The following is a 24,420-nucleotide window of genomic DNA, read 5'->3' on the forward strand; positions in this document are numbered from 1 at the left end:
ACACAAGGGAACATTGCTAAGGGCACGAAATTAACTACATAAATCCGGCTCTGGAGGTCATGTGATGGAGTCTTTCGCTAGGCTATGAAATATTATTTGTTCCAAGAAATTCACAGTATACCTACCTAAGTTCGCAGCCCTGAGATGGGTAGGCCCCTTGAATAATTTAAACGTAGTCGGGCTACAGATTTACATGATGTATAGAATGTATTAAGTTTTCGTAAATTCGTGCCTCTGTCATAGGTTTGTCGTCCGTCCGTCTGTCTGTATGAAGTGGTTCATGATGAAGTGTTTGTTTAATTGAACGTGCTAATCTCAAACAATACTACTTCGATTTGAAACATTATTTTTGTGTTAAATAGGCCATTCATCGAGGTAGGATCTTGGTAGGATGTAAGCTCTTATCATCACGAGAGAAGCAGCTTTCATATGGTAATCAAGGGTTTTCACGCGAGCAAAGTCGCGAGCGTCCGCTAGTAGTTGAACAAAGGATAACGTGGTTTGTTGTTTAGTACACAAAAATTCAAACACATGTTATATCGATATTAATACAGATGTGACGTTACTGAAGTGTTCTAGGCCTTCCGAGTTGCGAAACTGTAGGAGATTAGTTATTTATGATTTATCTCTGTTGATGTATTGCGTTCGATGTGCTGCCAACTGCCAGCTTCGGAAATACGAGTGAGCCATTGGGAAACAATTAATGTCACTGACAGTGCGATTGTGACAGGCTTCTACTGCCTGTGAGCTTTATTAATATTTAAGCTATTTTAATACATCACTGTTTTTTATTAAATCGATTTAATTAAAATGTCACTGAGTTAAAAATATCTGGCATATCTTTGTTGAGTGTTCGATGGGGTGCTGACGACAGCCATCGGTAAACAACTAATATGTCACTGACAGTGGTATTTTGACAGGCTTAACAATTAATTTGTCACTGAAAGTGCGATTGTGACACTTGTTACAGACAATGGGGATGATGACTAGGTTGGAATATATTGATTATTATAATAAAATCGGATAAATAAGGTCAATGTTAACTAATTTATACATAAAAAGCAAAGATTGACTGGATTTTTGCAAAATAAATAAGATTATAAAATTTCAAAATCTAATAAAAATCTTTTATCGTAATTAGATAAAAATTCATACAGTTTTAGCTTCCTTACATTAAATGTGACATTTTTCAATAAATGAACTATTACCATAAACGCACAAATAACAAAGATGTTAGTAATTTTGTTTGAACGCCCATACAAATCTAACGATCAGCGAGCCAACGACGTCACTAACTCGTGCCATTTTGTATCGAGCGTCTTTCAGGGACCCGCGGCAAAAATATCTGACCCTTTAAATCCCTGTAGCTCTGAAAGTAATGATAGCAGATACCTTGTTACTTTTACAAAATTGCTTTACTATTAGCGTACTCTTAATTTATATACAATTAAAAAACTGTCATCATCCCTATTGTTACAGTTGTGCATCTGACAACAATGGACACACCGGCTCATTCCATACCACACAAAATGGACCAGCAGACGATAGGGCGCTTATCATATCATCTGACGCAATGCTTGACGTCATGGTGTGTTATATCTCGCAGGAAACGTAAAAAGGCCAGATGCGACATGTATGTGCTGCAGTGAAACGGACACACAATATTCCACTGTGTACAGTGGAGTAAAAACCGAGAAGAAGCTTGTTCAAAAATGGGTGGTATCTCGGAAGAAAACCTCGTATCCAAAATGTTGGAAACGGAAAACAACTGAACAACTAGCGTTGACTTCTTGGATATAGTCATGAGAGAAAAGGAAAAGGAAGAGATAAGGAGAAAGACATGAGATAGACAACAATGGTTGCCGTGTTAGGCTGAAAGACGGGTACCAGGATAACAGGGCGACAGTAAGGGTTTTAGCCGGTATTAGTCCGGCACTACCTAGCACCAGGTGTCCATGAGGATTTCCCCTTCTGTAAATGAAAAAAAACAAACTCCTTTGGCATGAAAGCCCGTGTATACCAAAACTTACCTCTTATCCACATGGACATTTTTTGCTCTTGTACAATGGTGTACCCAGTTTGAGTCTTAGAGCCACAATTTTATTAATTGAATTCTAAATATATAAAGTTCCAAATAATGGCATGCGATACGAATGCACCTTCCTTTCATTATATCATATATATATATATATTATAGACGTACCGCCAAGCGATTTAGCGTTCCGGTACGACGTCGTGTAGAAACCGAAAGGGGCGTGGATTTCATCCCCCTCCTAACAAGTTAGCCCGATTCCATCTTAGATTGCATCATCACTTACCATCAGGTGAGATTGAAGTCAAGGGCTAACTTGTATAAAGAATAAAAAAAATATATATCTATGACTTGCATTTTTTTTGGCTCAAAACCGCAAACACAGCTACCAAATCTAGATACCGCATGTTTACCGTGTACACTCGTAAACATGCATGTATCATACGAGATGACAAGTAGATATATGAAGAATCCAAATAGCTACAAGTATTTTCAGCGTCCGGCTGCCAACTCCCACGCGTTTGTTCGCACGCCGTCTCAACAGTGTCAAAGACCTATCCCACTCGACCGCGGAAGGTGATTGAGATCCGACCGCTCAGATATTGCGTTTCAAACAGGTCGTGCGAATGGGACAAACATCATTATCTACCCATATTCGGCTCACTGCTGAGCTCGAGTCCCCTTGCAGAATGAGAGGGGTTAGGCCAATAGTCCAGCACGCTGGCCCAATGCGGATTGGCAGACTTCACACACGCAGAGAATTGAGAAAATTCTCTGGTATGCAGGTTTCCTCACGATGTTTTCCTTCACCGTTTGAAACACGTGATATTTAAACAATATGTACACAACGGAAAAGTTGGAGGTGGATGCCCCAGGCCGGATTCGAACCCACACCCTCCGGAATCGGAGGCAGAGGTCATATCCACTGGGCTATCACGGCTTATTGGGGGGGGGGGGGGGGGGGATAAACATATTCAATTACAATTGCCTCGAGTTTTTCTCTCTCTCTCATGTTACATCGCTCATTCAATCACTAACTGTATGAAACGCAATGTCTGAGCGGCCGGACTTTAGCTATCTGCGCATGTATGTGCTTTGCTACCCCGTAGCTGAATATTATATCTCCTATATACTATAGGACGCCCTTAATTTTAAGACCTCCTTAATTTCTAAATTGGTTTGGTCATCAATAAAATGTCATCTACCTATTTAATGTTATCCGCCGTTCCTCGAAGAGTAGTCAGTACGAACCGGATGACATTTGTCCTACATACAATCACAATTTCGTATAATTTTAATAAATTAATTCAAAAATCAACTGACACCTGTAAAGCATAGGTGAATTATTTGTAATGTTACAATTTAATTAATTTTCGACAAGTTTGACAATAGACAGTAACATACGCCATTTCGCCGCGCCTCATCAAATGTGTGTCGATATGGACTAATACTTGCGATAGCCACACATCCCTCATGTTATAAAGACTGCATGTTTGTCAGCACATGCTCCAAACCATAGATAAGTACAGTAGCCAATAGCCAAAGGGTAGTTGACTCATATCAAATTTAATTTACATGGAATAAGGGTCCGAAATATATCGATATTAATTAATAACAATTAAGGATTTCTTATAAACAACCTAATTTAAAAATCATGTACTTTTTTAAATTTTCCAAACGTCAAAAACGCTGTCCATTTTGTGACGCCACAATGTTACTTAATATACTAAACTTCAAACTAATTTGCTGTTATTTTTGTTAGAAGCTCCGTTTGTAAGGGATTTGTTATAGTGACGCCATGAAACAGTTGAAATATAGACTGTCATGGCTGACAGGCGTTTTGGCTCGTATTTTCAAAAACATATTTAAAAACTTTTTCATGTACTAAACCCTTGAAACCTAAATTAACCTTTCAAAGCCACCAATGTCCAAATTCTAAAGTTGGTTACTTATGAGGAAACTGGATATGCTGACAAACTTACAACCTTTATAAGGGGGAATGCCCCGGCCCGGGCATAACCTTACCTTCGACAACTTAATTATATGAAAAAAAAACTTGGTTATTCTACTTTAATAATAAAATCATTACTTTATCAAAAAAAAAATCCTACTACATTTTACGACTTTTTCAATATATCTTTAATTTGTCCACAGCGGGGGCAAGCTCGTGACTATTGAGCCTGAGTATTACGATATTTTTTGAAAGCTTATGATTGGTTTGTTTGTTCGTTCGTTTTCTTGTTTGTTAAGCTTGATGGTAACAGAAAAAATAATACAAAAAAAATACAGCTTCAAATGTTACTTCGCCGCCTTGGTACACCGACGAACATTTAGTGATAAAAAATGAATTTTTCTTCTAGAAACATACTTTTACTAAGCCAATTATTCAACCAGATCCTTATTTATACATCATATAATCATCTCCATATACTTTTATACGTGGGTATACCTGGGTTCCCTGGGCCGACGTCTTATGGGCCGGTGGTCATTCCCCTTTGGGTAGGTGTGGCCATTGCAGGCTTTTCTAATACTAATACGCGAAAGAACATGTGATAACAACCATAGACGTAACAGCTATAAGTCGGCAGTGAAAATTATTTCAGTCAACAACCATTCAAGATAAATCACCAACAAGATATGCACTGCTTACATTCAATAAAACATGAAAGTCACCTGTATAATTTAAAGCTACCTTATATATTTTGTTTGATGACTATATTTAGCACTTTCACAAAGCACACAGCACAAAAATGTTATTGTTTTTCCCATAGACAAATGAGACGTTGTTTCAGTAATGTTTGGCGGAGAACTGACCGCGCGGCGAGACTGTTGTAAATATAAACGATTGGACGTTTGTACTATGTTGAGAACAATGGAAGTCTACCTCATGTCACGATGTCAGAGTCGGAGATTCGAGCTGCATGACACGGAAAATCGCTAAATTGGCGTATAATTGCCTTTTAGATATGGACGTTTTTCTGTAGCCCTTTTTCATCCAGGTATACTTATAATAAATCTGTAGAGAGGTCAATTCTGTACATGAAATATATTTCCAAAATAACTATCAAGGGGTGATTAGTGATCGATACTGATGCCAAAAATTCAATCAAAAAAATTTTGTCTCTCTATCTGTCTGTCGTTATAGAAACAAAAACTACTCGACGGATTTCATCGAAACTTGGTACAATTATTCTTTATAGGTTTCCTTTTTTTTAACAAGTTAGCCCTTGACTACAATCTCACCTGATGGTAAGTGATGATGCAGTCTAAGATGGAAGCGGGCTAACTTGTTAGGAGGAGGATGAAAATCCACACCCCTTTCGGTTTCTACACTGCATCGTACCGGAACGCCAAATCGCTTGGCGATACGTCTTTGCCGGTAGGGTGGTAACTAGCCACGGCCGAAGCCTCCCACCAGCCAGACCTGGACAAATTAAGAAAATCACAATCTGCCCAGCCGGGGATCGAACCCAGGACCTCCGTCTTGTAAGTCCACTGCGCATACCACTGCGGTTAATGTCCTCGGCCCACCTAGTGAGGGGTCGACCAACACTGCGCTTTATAGTACGGGGTCGCCATTCCAGCACCTTCAGACCCCAACGTCTATCGACTCTTCGAACTATGTGCCTAAGTGTAATATGCATTAGATAGACATCTATAATACAGCATGAGCATAATATACCTATGTAGTTAGATAAGATTTATATGAAATTATAATACATATTATAAAAGATATTTATAACCTTGATAATAATATGTAAATCTAGAATGAACAATTCTTATTAAGTATAATTATTATCAGATGGTTTAGTAAGTTACGCCATTTTATCAGCTTATCAGATATTCATAGAAAAGATAACGCACCTACGGACTACGGTACAATGGCTGTCGACCTGTTTCTAACATTTAAAGAACAATGAATACCTAATGATTTTGTATAAAAAATCGGCCCTATAATCATGGTTCTGGTGAAGCCGTGATAACCCTGTGGATATGACCTCTGTCTCTGATTCCGGAAGGTGTAGGTTCGAATCATTGGTGTAGCGTGCCTTAGAGGCGCCCTGTATCAAAACTAGTTGGGGAGGCCAATGTGAAGGGTAAAGTTTTCTTAAAACATAAAGATGTTTGAAGAACCTATGAATATACGGGAATTCATAGGTTCTTCGAATCAAAGGAGATTGAGGATTACATTTTACTAATTTTAGGTTTCACACGTAAGGGGCCCCTGCAATCCGGAGGCCCCGTATCATTGATACGGCCGATACGGGCTACGCCCCTGGTTCGAATCCATATGCATTTAAGAATTTAAATATCACGTGTCTCAAACGGTGAAGGAAAACATCGTGAGGAAACCTGCATACCAGAGAATTTTCTTAATTCTCTGCGTGTGTGAAGTCTGAAGTCTGCCAATCCGCAACCGTTCCGGTAACCCACATTGGTGCAGAGGGTGGTAAAATTATGAGATATGAACTGTATGTCAGTAAGCTTATCTATACTAATATTATAAAGAGGAAAGATTTGATTGTTTGTTTGTTTGCATTGAATAGGCTCCGAAACTACTGAGCCGATTTGAAAAATTATTTCACTGTTGGAAAGCTACACTATCCCAGAGTGCTAAAGGCTATATTTTATTCCCGTATTCCTACGGGAACGGGAAATAAACGGGTGAAACCGCGCGGCGTCTGCTAGTTCTTTGATATTTAGGTAGATACATTTAGTGAAAAACTGCTCTGAATTACCAACAGACACTTTTAATTTATTTATTTCTATGCATAAATAGGTCATCATCATCATCATCATTATCAACCCATATTCGGCACACTGCTGAGCATGAGCCTCCTCTCAGAATGAGAGGGGTTAGGCCAATAGTCCACCACGCTGGCCCAATGCGGATTGGCAGACTTCACACACGCAGAGCAGAAATTAAGAAAATTCTCCGGTGTGCAGGTTTCCTCACGATGTTTTTCCGTCACCGTTTGAGACACGTGATATTTAATTTCTTAAAATGCACATTTCATGCGGCATTCATAGGTACCTACTCGTATCTATAGCGCAAACCATTCATTTTCGTATGTACATGGTCAGCTGTTCAAAGCAATCACCCGCGATATCGATCCCAACTATTACCCGATGGAATTGAGGCGGACTTTAGAACTTCGACTCGAGTACGCACAGCGCAGACCTCGCTAAACGGTCGTGTTATACGAACTAGCGTAGGGGAGCAGGAGGGAAGGTATTCCTTGCTATACATAATATTAAATCAGTACGTGTGCTAAAATACCTCCCTAAGAATAGATATATTCAATAATTAATGACCTTCGATTTTAATTTCGAAATTCGGCCACATTTTCAATATTGAAACTAGCTAATACATCAGGTGATAATGAAAGAGCCGTGATAGCTCAGTTTAAATAACCTCTGCCTCTGATTCCGGAGGGCGTGTGTTCGAATCCGGTCCGGGGCATGCACCTTTTTTAGACGGCCTCTGTGGCGCAGTGGTATGCATAGTGGACTTACAATACGGAGGTCCTGGGTTCGAACCCCGGCTAGATCATTGAGGTTTTCTTAATTGGTCCAAGTCTGGCTGGTGGGAGGCTTTGGCCGTGGCTATTTACCACCCTACCGACAAAGACGTACCGCCAAGCGATTTAGCGTTCCGGTACGACGTCGTGTAGAAACCGAAAGGGGTGTGGACTTCATCCTCCTCCTAAAAAGTTAGCCCGATTCCATCTTAGATTGCATCATCACTTACCATCAGGTGAGATTGTAGTCAAGGGCTAACTTGTAAAGAATAAATAAAAAACCTCCAACTTTTCAGTTGTGTGCATTTTAAGAAATCACGTGTCTCAAAAAACGGTGAAGGAAAACATCGTGAGGAAACCGGCATACCAGAGAATTTTCTTAATTCTCTGCGTGTGCGACGTCTGCCAATCCGCATTGGGCCAGCGTGGTGACTATTTGCCTAACCTGAGTCTCGAGCTCAACAGTGAGCCGAATATGGGTTGAGAATGATGATGATACATCAGGTGGCGGCAAATTATATTTTCAGTGCATTTTTTATTAACAAACTCTACGCCCTGCTGTGTAAACGACTCAGACATAAGAAGGTCCATAGTAGAACTCTGGTAAAACTCATAGGCCTTACCTACAGATTATTTACTGCCCAAAATCGTTTTACTCGACTGAAATACTAAATCAATCCGAACTAAGTGACCGAAATAGCTAGTATACGAGTGGGGTGGGATAGGAGACAAAAGCTGATGAATGTAGAGGTCTCAAGGTGCAAGAATAGCGACACCACACCAATAAACGCAATGTTGGTCGACTAGCTGAATCGACGGGCGACTACATCAAGCGGGTTGCAATGGCCGTTGGATGCTGGCGGCTGTAGATTGGCCTTACAAAAGCCTAAAACTGTCCAGCTGCGGACAATTGTGGCAATTACAGGTAGGCAAAGATTGTATAATAGAGACTAGCAGACGCCCGCGACTTCTTTCTTTCGACGCTACCCCTACCCTTACCCCTTCAATTTTCTCTCTGACAATAACAAACACATCAAACAAAAATTGAGTAATTGGTCCAGCTCGCGCGTGATGGCGTGACCAAGGGATATAGGTAAGGTATGGGTTCATTTTTATCACTAGCGTGTCAAAACTGTGGCGAACTGCGTAGTAAACGCAGTTAAAAAGTAGTTTAAGTATTTAAATAAATAATAAAATGTCTTTGCAGATACACGACCTAAAAGTTAGAACGTATGGATGCAGACATCGCAGAAGTCTGCATCCATACGTAGTTGATGTCCCCAGGACGCGTACATATCTTTTCGGTTCTTCATTCCTGATCCGCGCTGCGAAGTTATGGAATGCCCTTCCAGCTTCCGTTTTCCCTACCATCTACATCTACAACATGGTATATTCAAGACAAGAGTGAATAGGCATCTTCTAGGCAAACGCGTTCCACCATAGACTGCATCATTGCTTTCTGTCAAGCATGATTGCAGCCAAGCCAAGCCTTTAAAATGTTAAAAGAAAAAAAAAGTTGTCAAGCATAGGATCAACGGAATTACTACCATTACAAGACAAGGAGTATAGGTACACATATTCGTCTCAACTAAATTGTAGGACTGCCTCGCTTGTTAAGTGGTTATGCACCTGGCATCGGATCACGACGTCCTGGGTTCGAGTCCTGACTCGAGCTATGACATTCTGAGCTTTTCTTTCTTTCTACCAAGTTTTCAGTAAGTAATAAAAAATCTCAACCCGACGAGTTTTTGGATAGTAACATTTTGATTTGTTAGCCAGATATAAGGTACGTATGTTCTGTAAACACCTCTCGAGTCTCGAATAGTTCAAATGTAGGTAGTTATATAAAAAAACACATTTCTTCATACATTCGACTAGATAGATAAGTAACCTATATGTATTCGAATTGTCAATAATTATCAGAATGCTGACAAATGATCCGGTTAATCGTGTCTCCGTCGTAAAATAAGATGCAAACAATTGTTCACAATGTGTAATTACCAAGGAAAATGTAAACAATGGTGAACATAAACAAACGGGTCTACAATTTGTCACTAAGAAAATAACTTGTAGAAACTGTAACTAAAATCTATCTATAATAATTATGTACATACTTAGATTGTAAGCAACTCCTGTGTCGGTTATGCACAGGTAATTAAACACACAAGATGTTATATGATAGTAGCTACTAAAAACACACACACAAGATGTTATATGATAGTAGCTACTAAAAACACACACACAAGATGTTATATGATAGTAGTAACAATAAAAAAATTAGAAAACCCGACTGCCTAATCTGCTCGCACCAAAGTTTTGTATAGATAGGTATTTTTATTTCCACGTTTTTTTTAATATGGCCATAATATACCATTTTGAAATCCTCTTAATAAGATGAATTCGAAAAAAACTTTTTTTTTTTTATCTCGAGTCTATAGCGTCTCACAGTCGTGTCGGTTTTTTTAATTTCACCTATCTAAGAACACTTGGGTTATTAAGACAAATCAAACGATATCTTAATTACGTAAATCTGTTCAGCGGTTTGGAAGATATAAGGTAATAACGAATATTACATACATACATACAAGATACGCGCGAAAAACATAACCCTTCTTGCAGTCGGGTAAAAACGTATACTCTACTCGTGTTGAAAACATCAAACTGACCTATTCTTTTGCTGAGATGCGGCGTGTTCCGAGCCGGTTCCTCCTCCTCAACGTCCACATCGAAGGAGAAGGGGAAGCTCTTGGTGGAGCCCACGAATCCTGCTGCCATGCCGATATACCGGTAGCACAAACACCGCAACGCGTTGGGAGCCGACGCGAGCTAAACACTGACTGGAGTGAAACGTCATGCGGTATCTACCGCGCAAGCCGAATCGACAGGCGCTTGGAAGGATTTTATTGAAACCTTGAATTGAACACTGAACTTCGGTCGAGTGTTGGGACGTCACATTAATATGGGGAAGTTATAGGAATATTATAACAGTATAATCATCCACGGACGATACAATCACTTTTGCTCGTAAAGTATCGCTTATTTCACCAATTGCAGTGTCGTAATGTATCTCATTATGCACATGTGCCATAATCCCTACTAATATTATTAATGCGAAAGTAACTCTGTCTGTCCGTCTGTTACGCTTTACCGCTTAAACCTCTCAACCGATTTTGATGAAATTTGGCACAGACAATCTTTAGACCCTGAGAAAGGACATAGGCTACCTTTTATTGCGAAAAAAGGGATGAAGAGGTTGTAATAAAGGTTGAAAGTTTGCATGGGATTTCTTAATTTTAAAAGATAAAACCATGAAACTTTATATTTAAGCACTTGATAAGACATAATTAAACATTTGTTCTAGCGTTTTTGAAATTTCGACCTGTGAGGGGATGAAATAGGGGTTGAAAGTTTATATCGATTTTCACGCGGACGAAGTCGCGGGCGTCCGCTAGTGTAATATAAAACCTTTGTCATCCGTCTAAAAACGAACGGTACTTTTTTGAATCGTGGCAAAGAGTTTTTATGTCAGAAAAGTGCCCAACATTTTATGAATAAAATTATCTTTGTGAGATAAAATATAATAAAAAGCCATTTAATTCTTTGATTTTAATAATTTAATTAATTTAATTTTAATAATCTATATCAGAAACACAAGTATATTAAATTACGTTAATAGTAATACTGGCTGTTTTTGGTGCATTTGTCTTAAACAAACGCTGGTATACCCACTTCGTTATCTGTGCAAAAATGACAAGCGTATCAAAATGTCATCCTAAGGAAAACAGGCAAAGATGCAAATTCGTTTTCAGAAAGTGTGTTCAAAGAGTGTTTCCTCGCAAATCTATACTTCTTTACTAATATTATAAAGAGGTAGTTTGTAAGTTTGTAACAATTCTTTGAAATGGGGTAATCTTCGGAAATACTGGTCCGATTTTAAAAATTCTTTCACCAGTAGAATGCTACGTTATCGGGGAGTGCTATAGGCTATATTTTATATTTCTATCATATATAACTACTGAGTTATCACAAGTTTTCTCTTACAGGTCGGACCGAAAAACTTACTTATTCGCATGCGCTGCCTCAACCATTGCGTATAACTGAAATCAATGTATGGAGGCTTTTTGAACCTCTAAAAGTTCTACAAAAAAGTCCGCGACACCATATATCTATTTTTAATATTTTAGCAGATATACGACGTTTTATAACACACTAGCGGACGCCCGCGACTTCTTCCGCGTGAAAATCTGTTATCTTTCAACCCCTATTTTACCCCCTTATTTATATTTTAAACCAATAACCAACTGCATGCGGTCTCAGAGACCGCTGATGGATTTAATTTTTTAGGATCTACAATAAACTCTTTATTGAAATTATATTTATTATAAAAAAAATATTTTAGATCCACTTATAAAAATAATGACCCTGTAAAGACCGACAAAGTTTTACAAAATGACGATTTTTAATACAATAATGACTATTCTAAATGTAATCTTAACTTGAGAGATAAAAAATATAATCTGTAATTATTTACCTAAAATAACTCAAAATCAAATTTAAAAAAATAATTAAATTGAAAATTTTGAAAAACCCACGAAGGTCATGAAATTATTAACTACACTCTCGATCAAGTCATCAATATTCCCTTTCAATGCACTTTCATTTGAGACTGTATTTGCAGACGTTCGGTTATTTTTTCCCACAGAACATTTAAAGAATAAAGAAAACTTGTAAAGAATAAAAAAAACCCTCGCACCCCTCTTTTGACGTCGGGAGTCAAAAATGAAACAAAATTGCAATGTCTAAACAGTCACTGTTTCGCAGCAACGTCAATGATAATTTTTCCGTATTATTATGTTATAGGACTCAAAAGGTGATTACAAATATAAGAAAACTAATGTCGGACAAAGGTGTATGATTCACAACACTTGTCAGGATAACTTAATTAACAAATCAAACTGTAACCAAAATAAGTCCCTAGAATGGCAGAGAATGACCATGAGTGGAGTCACGCACTTGTGAACGATGTATGTAGGGTTAAAGGCGCCTTTTACTGATATCAAACACTCCCCTTTTCCACTCAAGTCACTCTCCCCGACAATCCCAAGTAACCCATAAAGAATTACACAACAAGAGATGTGGACGACTCGAACGCCACGAGCACACTGAAGCCAACACGAGATCGAGCGACGTCATATTCGTCACAGACTACTATTTCCAATAAACACTAAACGGCGATAACAATTATAACTTCGGCAACTTAAATAAAACATGATTAAAGCAGTTTTTCAACAGACTTAAAAAAAAATGCGTGCGTACTAAGTACACATGTCAGAAGTGAAACTTCTCTGGCGCACTAATTTATAAATCTTGTTTATATTTATACAAATCTAAAACTTCAGATTTCCGAGACTGAGAGGAAGGGAAAAAGGAAAATAGGTTAGGAATTTAATGGGGATGATGACTAGGTTTGAATATATTGATTTTTATGAAACATTCGGGTAAATAAGGTCAATGTTAACTCATTTATACATAAAAAGCAAAGATTGACTGGATATTTGCCTAGCTGTATCAACATCAGTAAACTGTCTTATTTTTCTTACTGCAAATGCAGCAGAGCTACGTTTACCAGACAGTTTTTCTATATGTATATGATCATCCCACTGAAGTTCCAAGGTCACTCCCAGGAAAACTGTGGAATTCTCCATTTTCAGTGTTTCACCATCGATCATTATAGACTGATCTAATTTTATAACATTTGGTAATGAAAACTCAATACATTTGGTTTTCTTTGCAATTAAAAGTAAATTATTTGCTGTGAACCATTGCGACACATGCGATATGGTTTATCGTCAGAGTTCTAAATCTTTATGATATTCTTACATGGCTTGAATGAATAGCCTCATCATCATATTATGATGCGATTTTTTGCTTTTTAGTTTAGTCGGTACGTTTTATGTTTTTGAAGTTGGTTTTTTTATATCTCAAGTAAAACATTTCCAACACAAAACCGTCTTTATACATCCTCAATTTCTCTGACTTACTATCACGTTGACGTTTACGCAAATTTATATGGAATTGAAACAGTTGTGCAGTAGTGCCACTAGATGGCGCTGTTTCAATTCCTTAGATTCGCGTTTACGTTACGTGACAGTAACAGTATCAAACTGCCACTAGGCCCTCTGTAGTGCGTTGTTATTTTTGGGAAACTACTTTTAAACAAAGAATTCTGGGTCTAACATAATTTATTTTCTAGGTCCATTAAATCTATACTTATAATAAAACTTTTACAAGTCAAATTCTGTACCTTGAAGATATTTAAAAAAAAAATGTTGTAAAAGTTGTAAATTATAATGGATACTGAGGCTAATTTTTTTAATAATTTTCCGTCTTTTTTCTGTCCGTAATTGTGTAGACTGGACATCACGCTGAAACTACTGAATGAATTTAAATGAAACTTGATACGATTAGGAATAGATTAGACTAACCTAAAAATATGTTGTCACAACAAGTTTACATGATACTTTTGTCACGAAAATCAAATCAGAAGGGGGTGAAATTGGGGTTGGAAGTTTGTATGGAATTTCCTTAATTTTTTAAGTAACTTTTGTAAAAATTGGTATATGTACTACCAAAAAAATACTAAAAATAATGTCATTTAAGATTTTTCTAAATTCTACCCCTAAAGGATTAAAAAGGGGTTGAAGTTTTTAATATAAATCGTTTATGTTATGAGTTATAGTTTTGTAAAGTGATTAGTGGACTATTTATGACTATATGTGGACAATATATAACTTTAAAACATGCCAAAAAACTTAAATACAGGGGAATGAAACTTTATACGGATTTCCATACGGACGAAGTCGCGGGCGTCCGCTAGCTAAAATAATCACGGTATTCCAACTCATTAAAGTATGGTGTATCATCACGGAATTCCAATTCATTAATGTCTGGTTTATATTCACGGATTTCCAATTCGTCAAAGTCTGGTGTATCATCATGGATTTCCAATTCGTCAAAGTCTGGTTTATCACCACGGATTTCCAATTTGTCAGTCTGGTTTATCATCACGGATTTCCAATTCTTCAAAGTCTGGTTTATGATCATGGATTTCCAATTTGTCTAAGTCTAGTATGAGTTTAAACAAAGGATAAAATGATCTTTTACTGATTTCGACATCTTTATCGATTTCAATATACTTCTTGTATATTTCATATCCAAGCTGCTTACATTCCTCAAGGTTTCTTCCTTTGCTAACCCAAGCCGATTGCCATACCCCCACGTTGTTTGTCAATTTTTCAATAAACACTGCGACCACAACAGCTAGCTCATAATTACTGCTACAGGAAAGATGTGCAAATGTTTTGCTTGATATAATACCAGCCCAGTGATGAGTACCGTTGTAACACAGATATTTTTTGAAGAAATCATTCACATTATTCCATGACACTGCTGTCTGTTCTGTATACATATTTTCAAACAATAACCAAAACTGCTCAGAATTACTAGTTTGACTAGCAAGTTGCTGAAACATATTAATGATTCCCATTTCAGAATATGCTGTATGAGATAAAACAGCAAATCTGATTATATTTGTTTTCTCATACTTATCCAATCTATTTGAATTAACAAAAGACAATATTACCAATTTCGCAAACATTATTGCTGTCTTGTTATCATTCTCTCGAAAACATTTCCAACTCTTTTTTACAAAATCTTTGTGAGGTGTGGTAGATACCTGACAGGGTAAGTTACTGTGGAATTTGGTAGCAAAATATTTTGTTAAATTTTGACACGTTTTTACTTTACCTCTCATGAGATATAAACCTGCCATAGCAAAGAAATACTTTACAGAAATTCTGGCCTGCTCATCTGTATCCCAATGATCCAGGAGCCTGTTAAAATATATGCAGAATGCTACATTATCAGCTGGAGTGTATATTTTTTCCTCAGAAGAATTTTTATTTTTAGGCTGATCATTTTTCAACCTGTACCAAAGTAAAGGTCCTTCACATTTGCCAGGTGGTTTTTTATTCAAAGTGGGCTTTACTTCAGACTTCTCATCCATAGTGGATGACAAGTCCTTTTGGGCATCAGATTTTGTTTCTATCTTTATTTGATTATGTGTATCAGAGGTAACATTCTCTTTATTTGAATCTACTTTGATAATGTTTATAATTTTTTTCTCATGACTATCATCGAGTTGATCCTGTGCTTCAGTAAGTTCTTCAGCTGCTATAGATACATTTTCATTATTATCATCAGATCTCTTATTAATAACACTGTTTATTTCATACTTCAATTTGTCATCTGGTGTGAGAAAAAATAATTTGCCGTCCTCACTATATTCACTTTCAGTCCATATAAACTCTTCTGATGTCAGAGAAATTGGCATGATTGAGATCACAGCAAAAATTAAGTCTCTGGGGCTTAATCCCTTTTGTACTTTCCCACCCAAATAAAAATTAAGGAAGCGGCTTATGATGTTTTTTTGTACTCCAAGGTCTTTAACAATCACTGGGAACATTTCTGTGCGGGATATTTCAAGGCATTGTTTGTCACTCCATGTTTCAATGTTCGGAGGAAATAATTTTTTTCTGTAGGTTGCCATTGTAAATCTGTAAAAAATATTTGTCATGTCTCATTATTGGATATTACATATAGAGCTAATAACCTATAATTGGTGGCTTTAAATTAACTTCCAAACAAAGTATTAATAGTTCAAGTGATGAAAAGTCAGATAAAGTAAGGATTTTTTAAGGCTTAACAGTTCTATTGAAAATAATGATAATAATATCATGTACATTCACTAAAAACTAAAAAACAATTTGGTCACTACTTTAACCAATCTACACACAAACAATTTAAATGAAGCTATTCACAAATTTTACGCCTTTTGAGTTTCTTGGTTGCCCTAATATAAATATAAGTAGGTATTTAAATGTATTATTGGATGGTCTATTAAGTTAAGAAAAATAATACCTTTAATACTATCAGATTCCTGCAGTTTGATCGGCGTAGTTTCCGTTCTTGTAGGAATACAGGGACAAAATATCCCGTAGTTTCAGAGTTTATTCGAAATAAACAAACAAACAAAAACCTTTATTATTAGGTTTATTATGAGATTTATCTTATAAAAAATCTTTCCAACTTCTGGCTGATTCAGAGAATATCTGTAGAAACACCCTTATAATAAACTTTCCTTTTTGATTATACTTACCCAGTTCATAAACCATAGAGCTTAAACTGTGGATTTTATATTAGGTACAATAAAAGTTTTAAAAGATTATTAAGATACTTACAAATCTTGCTGTACGTTGAAACACCACCAATAGAACAAAAATACAAAAATGAAGAATTTTCCACAATCACATTAAAGCGCAGTTGACTGTAACTTTTCCAATTTCCGTGTATGAAATACAAATAGGTAGGTATTAAGAATAGGAATAGGAAATGAAACATCAGAGTCAGACATCACATTTCACAGCACAGTATAGATATACCAAAGAGTATAATAAGTATATGAGATATACTGTGCTTTACTATACCTATACTGTGCTTTGAGTCTTTGCTTCGCTTGTTAAAAGTTTAAAAAATGGGGAAAACCCGAACCACAGATACATTGCACATGCAACATCAATCAGCGAATGATTTTTTTTTAATTATTTTGTTTTAAGGCTCTGCGTTCAAGCTGTTTTAATCCAACCAAACCGTAGAAAGAGAAAGAAAAAACAAAGTGCTGTTAGTTTAATAATCAAAAACATCACTCACAGATGACATCATGTTCCTACCTACTCTTAAATCTAGGGTGGCAATGTTTGTCATCACTAACTCAGACTAAATACCTTTTCAATTCATCTAAGATCACAACACACTAAAGATAGCTCAGCGAATCGGTTCCGATGTTCTCGAGATTTGCGTTAGGAAGATTCAAGATAGGTACATTTTTGTATAAAAGATACGAAGCGTTTGTATGGGAGATTTTTTTTTTTTAATTTTTCCGTAAGAACCATCCTTGTAATTCATGCAGTATTCTAAAAAAGAATAAGCGAAATCAGTTCAGCCGTTCTCAAGATTAATTTTTTATATATAATTCATTTTCCCACATATGCGTTTTTTTTTACAAACATTGGTAGAATTTCAGGTTTCCCAATAAACAGTAAGAAAAAGAATTTAAAACATCGCTTTCAGCTGATCTTCTATATCTATACTTAAAATAAAACTTGTCGAATTCTATACATTTATAGTACAAATAGAGATTTTACTTAAACCATTTGTAACACCAAATGTTACCGTGGCATAGAGTACTACTAGCGCCACCTAAAATCTATAGTTATAATACGAATTCTGTACATTTTGTACATTCTGTACATTGAAGATATTTTAAAAAAAATTGTGTGGGGGTATAATCGATACTGAAGCTAAAAATATTTTTTTACGATTTTTTGTCTGTCTGTCTGTCAGTGTTTTTTTGTTATTCGGGCATTACGCTGAAACTACTGAATGAATTCAAATGAAACTTGGCACGGTTTAGGACCAAATAAAATAAGAAGGGGGTGAAACAGGGGTTGAAAGTTTGTATGGAAAGTCCTTCATTTGTAGAGTTAGTTTTAAAAATTTGTTCATAAATCATAAAAAAATACGAAATATTACTAATATAAATAGAATTCAAAAATTTTTAAAATTCAACCTCTTAAGTAGTGAAATAGGGTTTGAGAGTTTACATTGATTTCCACGCGGACGAAGTCGCGGCTGGCCGCCAGTTTAAAATAAAGCTACAAATTCTAATGCATATTTAATTATCAAGTAATGATGATTCAAAAGAAAGTTTTACACATATAGTTTCCATTTGTTTTGCACACTGCATCTGCTGGTATAATATCAGGCTCTGGTGCAACTGCAAATCTTTTGCCAAACATAGAATAAAATAAAAGCAATTTAAGCTTTACAGGTTTTATTTAACCTTTAAACAAGTTTATATTATGACTATCACTTATGGTTTCTATGTTTTCCCTAATTTCACTTCTTGGCAGGTGCAGCAGCTTGCTCATCAATGGGGTCTAGTTTGGGCTCTTCAAACTTGAAGGCTGGGAATGACGTCATATCAACTCCAGAGCCTCCTCCAAACTGGCGCTCCAGCTTTTCAAGCTCAGTCTTCAACTCCTTTTCAATATTTGGACTTGGGTCCACTAGTTTGCCTCCACTGTTTTAAAACATACAATTTTCATTAATTCATATGATAACATGAAGCAAACTGTAACAATGAAATTGAGGGCACATCACAAATGCTAACATATTATTCTGTATTCATGATAAAATGCGATTAGCGCTTGTTTCCACCAACTCATTTTGTTTGTTACACACATTAAAATTCACTCTCTTAAACAAAAAAGAAATGAATAAAACTGATGTTTAAACGCGCCTTTGCACGTATTTGTGATCTGGTAAAAACAAAGAATGCTCAGAATGGCTTTTCTCCATTGCTACAATGCGTTGAGATCGAATAGCATGACAGCCACGACACGAATTTAAATATTTGGTCTTTCTGTGATTGCCACAACGCGTCGTGCGCATTTTCATTAGAGCCATAACACGAATTTCGCCATGTGGATATTTTACTGTGACCACACTGCGTTGTGAGTTATTTTTCCGCTCACTGAGTGTTTTCGATCTTTGACATAACATATATATTAAAATAATATATATGACATATATATTAAAATAATATATATTGACATAACATATATATTAAAATAATATATATGTTTAGTAATATTTGGCAGGGCAGTAGCTTTTAGTTAGTGATCTGCTAGGACGAGTTTTTTCAAAAGGAGAGGATGAGAGGGTATCATACCATGCCATGTTAATTCAATAACCAATATACCCTTATTGATTATTAAATTAACATGGCAAATTAGAATTTCAGTAAAAAAATCTTTAAGTATGAAAGGCAGTATTTTGAGGTTCTCATGTTTTGATGAGATTACAAGGAGGACTAGTAATATGAAGCAGGTGACAGAAAACTGTTGGATACTTGTGGCTCAAGACTAGTATTTGTAAATCTTAACAAGGATGCCTATGTCCAGCAGTAGACGTCCACTTCATGATGACTAATGAGATTCAGTCCTTACAGTGTGTGATGGGTTTTGAATGACTGTAGAAAAGTCAAAATGGGTAAAAATATAAAAGTATAATAAAACAGCAAGTACTTACGCGCTTTTTTGTTTATATTCCCTAATTTTGTCGAGGAACAACTGCTGGATAGGATCAACTGCCTTTTGTGTCGCGGCTAGGTTCCTCGTAACCATAACCGAAGCGCGAGCCGCTCGGAGACCGCCCATAAGCGACGAAGTGAGCATCTGAAATTGATTTTTCTAACCTTAAGTTCGGCACAAGTTACATAACTTCCATCACTTTTTTTATATTTAAATTCAAATGTTATTGACAAATTGCATAATAATGTATAAACTTTAAATCTTAGTTAACTGTAACATGAACAAATGCTTACTTTAAAAATTTATTACGATTTTTTGGAATTACAGAAAATATAAATAGGTACTCCAAAACCAAGGTTCAAGCCATAAATGTCAGTTGTCAACTTGTCACTATGACAGTATGATTATGACGTTTGAGTTTGACTTTGACAATTGATATTGTTATATAAAAAAAACGGCTACGGCTCTCGGTTCTAGACTTTATGACGATTATTTTCATAATATTCATCTTTTTCGTGCGTGTGGTTGTCAATGTCAAATCAAATGACAATCAAACAAAACAAAGTTCGGGCTCGGAGAAATGAAAAGTTAAATGTCTAAAAAATATAATATTCGTATTTTCCAATTGCTTATTACCTATACGTAAGCGATAACTTTAAGACAATGTGCTAAAATTTAACACTTCATTAGAAGTTAATTAGAAATGGAGCGCGGAAAAATGTCGTCGACCGGCCGCGGTGGCAAGAGCAAAGCCCCACAGCATCCCCAGGATATCTTCGCTTTGGGAAGCAAATCTACCGTTGTTGTGTCTCGAGACTCAGAGAAGAGGAATATACATAAACCTTCTACAAGTGGTAAAGTTTTTGTTTTCGAAGTACCAACTTTGTCTTCATAATTGTAGCGCTATTCTGTTAAGTTTATTTTATACTTTTCAAACTCGCATGCTCATGTACACATACTCACACACCACTCAAACATAACACACACAAACACAAACACATGCACTTTTGTATATTATTAGTAATTTAGTATTAATGATTATTTATTTATATCAAATGTATTAGTCTACTATATATTATGGAAGAGCGGGGCCGCCCGTCACAAATTACAGTAGTAATACTGCAAACTTAATGCGATGGTTCCAATCACAATATTACTGCTATGTTTGAAAATAATGTACTAATATGTTGAATCCTTGGAATAAAACTATTTATTATTAAAAAAAAAATAACTTGACTGTGAGTTTCGTATATGTCTCTTTCTATGGTAATGTGTTAGATAGAGAGTCAATAAAGCAATTTGAGTATCGCTCTGTCCAATTATAAAATATTTTTACAAAATAGCTATACTGTTCCCCAGCTGTAGTCCGGCAGGCAGACTTGTCTTTTAAACAGATTTAAAAGAGTAAGACTATCTGTTACCTTGTCGGCCAAGTCTTTAAATCAATTTGGATGAAATTTGGATGTTTGAGCAGAAAATAGGCACACATTAACTAATGGATATTTCATCCCAAAAATATACACGTTGTGAATATTTGTAGTGTGTTAATACAAGCTGTAATGATGAATTAATAAAGCATGAATTCTTAAGAGTTATACTAATCATATTGAAAGACTAAGTCAAAGTTCATTTCTTTCAATTAGTCTTAGTTTACAAGCACTTTTGAAACATCAAGTAATAATATTATTAGATAAGGAGATATTAATTGGTTGTGTTACATGGGTTCCAAACATGTCTTGGTCTGAGAATAGCCCACAACAAACTCAACCAGGGTTTATTTTTTGCTTATCACTATCATCATCGTCTTTATCAGTCTGGAGGCTATGCTAAGAGCTCCCTCCACTCTGCTGCAACTCAAATTAGTAGACTTAAGGTGATAATGTTAAATTTGTGTGTGTAAATAAAATTTAGAATTTGTTAGTATAAATATCTTTATTTTAACACATTAAATCCACATTTAGGGCTTGCTATTTACATATTAAACAGCATTAATATCAGACTTTTATGAGTTTGACAATGATTATACTTATACAGGAAGCAACGGGTGGATTGACAGAGACAGCATACTTCTGACTCCGCATGTGACTATGTTCTTGCTCTAACCAAGCTCAGTGGTAATGTGAATGGTAACAATGATGGCAACAAGCGTTTTTGTTAAGATGTGAAGGCGCATATTGGTCTCAGTGATTCTCGGCGACATGTATATGTGTAGTTAATAAATAAATAGCTTCTTATTACAAAACAGCCTTTGGATACATAGGTTATGAGTTTGATAAGTTTACAGTATGTCCTGCTGTTTGAGTTTTGCCTAACATAGGCCTCCTCCAAATGCTTCCATTGAACCCTGTCGGCCGCAATCTAGGTTCAACAAGGTCCCAGAGTTAGGTGGATGGCATCTTCCCACCTTTTTGTTAGACATTCACATTGTACCATATCTTAAGTACCATTACTGTTTGCTCCATTTTTCAGTCTTGCAGTGAAACATGTGACCCATACAACACCATTTCAAGTGGTTGATTCTTTTAAGAACATCAGTGGTCCTGTTTCTTATCTCAGTTGAGGTGATTCTGTCCCTCTGACACTTAGCTAGTTTTTCTCTGAGTGAGAGACCAAACATGCACATGTAGATAGCCAGTACAAATTCTTTAACTACCACTGTCAGATGTTAATGATTGTGTCTGAGACCAATGTCAATATGCTCTCCACAATAAGGGGTGTAAACCCATAGGCTTCCAGACTTAAAGCTGTGAAAATCTAACCATAGCATCATAGGAACATTTTCATGTCACATCTGCTTATAGTTGTTTTACTGATCGCATATAACCTCAGAAGAGAAAAAGACATGAATGCAAAGATCATAGTATACATATTATAATTATTATCGACATCCCAATCGCGTGAGCTCACTGGTGGTAGTGTCGCAAATCAAACAACTGAAGCAAACTAACATGCTTGATGAGTAGTTGATGGCAGAGCTCTGGCTCTCCTGTCAAAAACCACCCCAAAGTCACCTGCTTATATTCTAACGACAGATCACAGATCCCAAGAACAAAAAAAAGCACTTCTAATAATATATTCCTGTTGTCCAGGTGTTGGTGAAAGAAAGCGGGAAACACCAGGCTTTGGTGCTGCTCCTCCTAACAAGAGGGCTAGGATTGGCTCCCCGGCCGAAGCTGTCACTGGCACCTCCTTGGAAGTAGACCCAGTGGACCTGGTGCCCAATGTACTGCAGGCCCTGGATACACACAACTCTGAGAAATTGGTGAGTCCATCATTTAATAAAATCAAATCTAATTAATTTATTTCATGTCAAGCTTTTTTTATTTGGGTAAAACACTGGTGTTTCATCTAACACGCCATAATATAAATATTTAAAATCCAGCTGAATGTCTCACAACAGATTGCAGGAATAATGAGAGACTAAAATAAAAATAAAGCCTACTGTGATATGATAGAACAGTGTATCAAAAAATCAATCATTTTTGAACACCAATTCTTTTTAGTCCCTTACTGTTTGCGAGATACAGTGTATGTGTATTATTATTAATGCATTTCTCAATATTTTTAAATCTTGTTCTCTGTAACTGTGTGTATTTTTATATATTTGTAGAAACTTTATGTTTATTTAGAGTTTTAAGACAAAACACTAATTCAAAAAAGATACAGGGCAATGAATATGTATTCAGTATTATGTATGTGTGTGTAATAGTATGGAAGAGTATCTACCATCATTAGAAACCAGATTAGCTACAATTTTGGGGTTAAAAAGTGATAAAACACTATTTACTCAAACATTCTGATTTAACTTCCTATGATTTTTCAAGTTTGTTATTTCAAATTAGTTAGTTAGTTAGGGTTAGTTGGAGCACCTGGACAGAATCTGCAGAGATTGAGGAGCTGTGAAAAGGAGTGTGTGTAGGAGGCCTATGTCCAAAAGGACAGTCAGACAGATACTTCTAAATATTATAGACTAGCGGACGCCCGCGTCTTCGTCTGCGTAGAAATCAATGTACACTTTCAACCCCTATTTTAGGGGTTGAATTTTGAAAATTCTTGAATCACATTATATTTCAGATTTTTAATAAACAAATTATTAAAACTGAACTCTAAAAATGAAGGACTTTCCATACTAACTTTGAAACGCTATTTCACCCCCTTCTATTTTTATTTTAAGGTCAAAAAGTGCCCTATATTTGCTCCAAGGTCCCATTTAACACTATACCAAAATCTTGATTGGTTCAGCCGTTTAACCGTGAAAAGGTAACAAATAGACTTACTTTCACATTTATAATATAGATTCTATTTTGTGTTTCCAGATGGGCCTGCTCACTGGAGCAATACGACTACTCAAGTCCCAGCGATCAAAGCCTGACCCAATACTGTGCATGAGTATGCTGTACCTAGCCAAGATCCGGCCCAGCATGTTTGCCAACGAGACTGTGGCACAAACACTATGCAACCTGCTGAAGAGGGAGCAGGGTGCTGCCTTCAAGAGTAAGGGCAATCCGCTTTTGTTTGTGCTCGCCTGCAATATACTCTATGTCTCTCATAGAGATAGCAACAATTGGCCTGACACTTTTATAAAGGTAAGGGCTATATTTATTATATTACTCTTTGTGTAAACGACATGTCCCAATTTTGTATGGAGGCTGGG

The 24,420-nt window shown here is 36.3% G+C and overlaps 4 protein-coding genes across 13 annotated transcripts in view; 1 reads left to right on the forward strand and 3 right to left on the reverse strand.

The window, feature by feature from the left end:
* The window catches only part of LOC112054807 (AMP deaminase 2), a 47,593-nt gene extending 36,972 nt beyond the window's left edge, over nt 1-10,621 (reverse strand). The window contains exon 1 of one of the 6 annotated variants that reach the window (XM_024094735.2): nt 10,221-10,621. In XM_024094735.2, coding sequence (XP_023950503.1) covers nt 10,221-10,329 — 109 coding nt within the window. In that variant the 5' untranslated portion in view covers nt 10,330-10,621. Of the gene's footprint in view, nt 1-4,724; nt 4,874-10,220 lie in introns of those variants that run through there. The other 5 variants (XM_024094713.2, XM_024094728.2, XM_052888157.1 and 2 more) reach the window with 5 other exon arrangements.
* A 3,157-nt stretch (nt 10,622-13,778) lies between these two features.
* LOC112054845 (uncharacterized) lies at nt 13,779-17,059 on the reverse strand. 2 transcript variants are annotated; one of them, XM_024094763.2, is made up of 2 exons: nt 16,854-17,059; nt 13,779-16,169 (listed from the first exon to the last, which is right to left on the reverse strand). In XM_024094763.2, the coding sequence occupies exon 2, from the start codon at nt 16,160-16,162 to the stop codon at nt 14,603-14,605; it is 1,560 nt and encodes a 519-aa protein (XP_023950531.1). In that variant the 5' UTR covers nt 16,163-16,169; nt 16,854-17,059; the 3' UTR covers nt 13,779-14,602. The 2 variants fall into 2 exon arrangements, with proteins under 2 accessions (XP_023950531.1, XP_023950540.1); XM_024094772.2 differs by lacking the exon at nt 16,854-17,059 and adding an exon at nt 16,534-16,746.
* Nucleotides 17,060-18,488: 1,429 nt separating this feature from the next.
* On the reverse strand, nt 18,489-20,214 carry LOC112054955 (ATP synthase-coupling factor 6, mitochondrial). Its single transcript, XM_024094916.2, has 3 exons — nt 20,060-20,214; nt 19,765-19,910; nt 18,489-18,754 (listed from the first exon to the last, which is right to left on the reverse strand). Exons 2-3 carry the CDS (start codon nt 19,908-19,910, stop codon nt 18,571-18,573), a joined length of 330 nt encoding a protein of 109 aa, XP_023950684.1. The 5' UTR covers nt 20,060-20,214; the 3' UTR covers nt 18,489-18,570.
* A 76-nt stretch (nt 20,215-20,290) lies between these two features.
* Nucleotides 20,291-24,420, forward strand: part of LOC112054858 (integrator complex subunit 1) — a 44,528-nt gene continuing 40,398 nt past the window's right edge. For 3 of the 4 annotated variants that reach the window (XM_052888151.1, XM_052888153.1, XM_052888152.1), the window contains exons 1-3: nt 20,292-20,620; nt 22,856-23,028; nt 24,083-24,352. In XM_052888151.1, the coding sequence (XP_052744111.1) occupies nt 20,470-20,620; nt 22,856-23,028; nt 24,083-24,352 (594 nt within the window). In that variant the 5' untranslated portion in view covers nt 20,292-20,469. Of the gene's footprint in view, nt 20,621-22,855; nt 23,029-24,082; nt 24,353-24,420 lie in introns of all 4 variants that reach the window. The other variant, XM_052888154.1, reaches the window with a different exon arrangement.

The sequence above is a fragment of the Bicyclus anynana genome, chromosome 21 (assembly GCF_947172395.1).
Source record: "Bicyclus anynana chromosome 21, ilBicAnyn1.1, whole genome shotgun sequence".
Classification (NCBI taxonomy): Eukaryota; Metazoa; Arthropoda; class Insecta; order Lepidoptera; family Nymphalidae; genus Bicyclus; species Bicyclus anynana.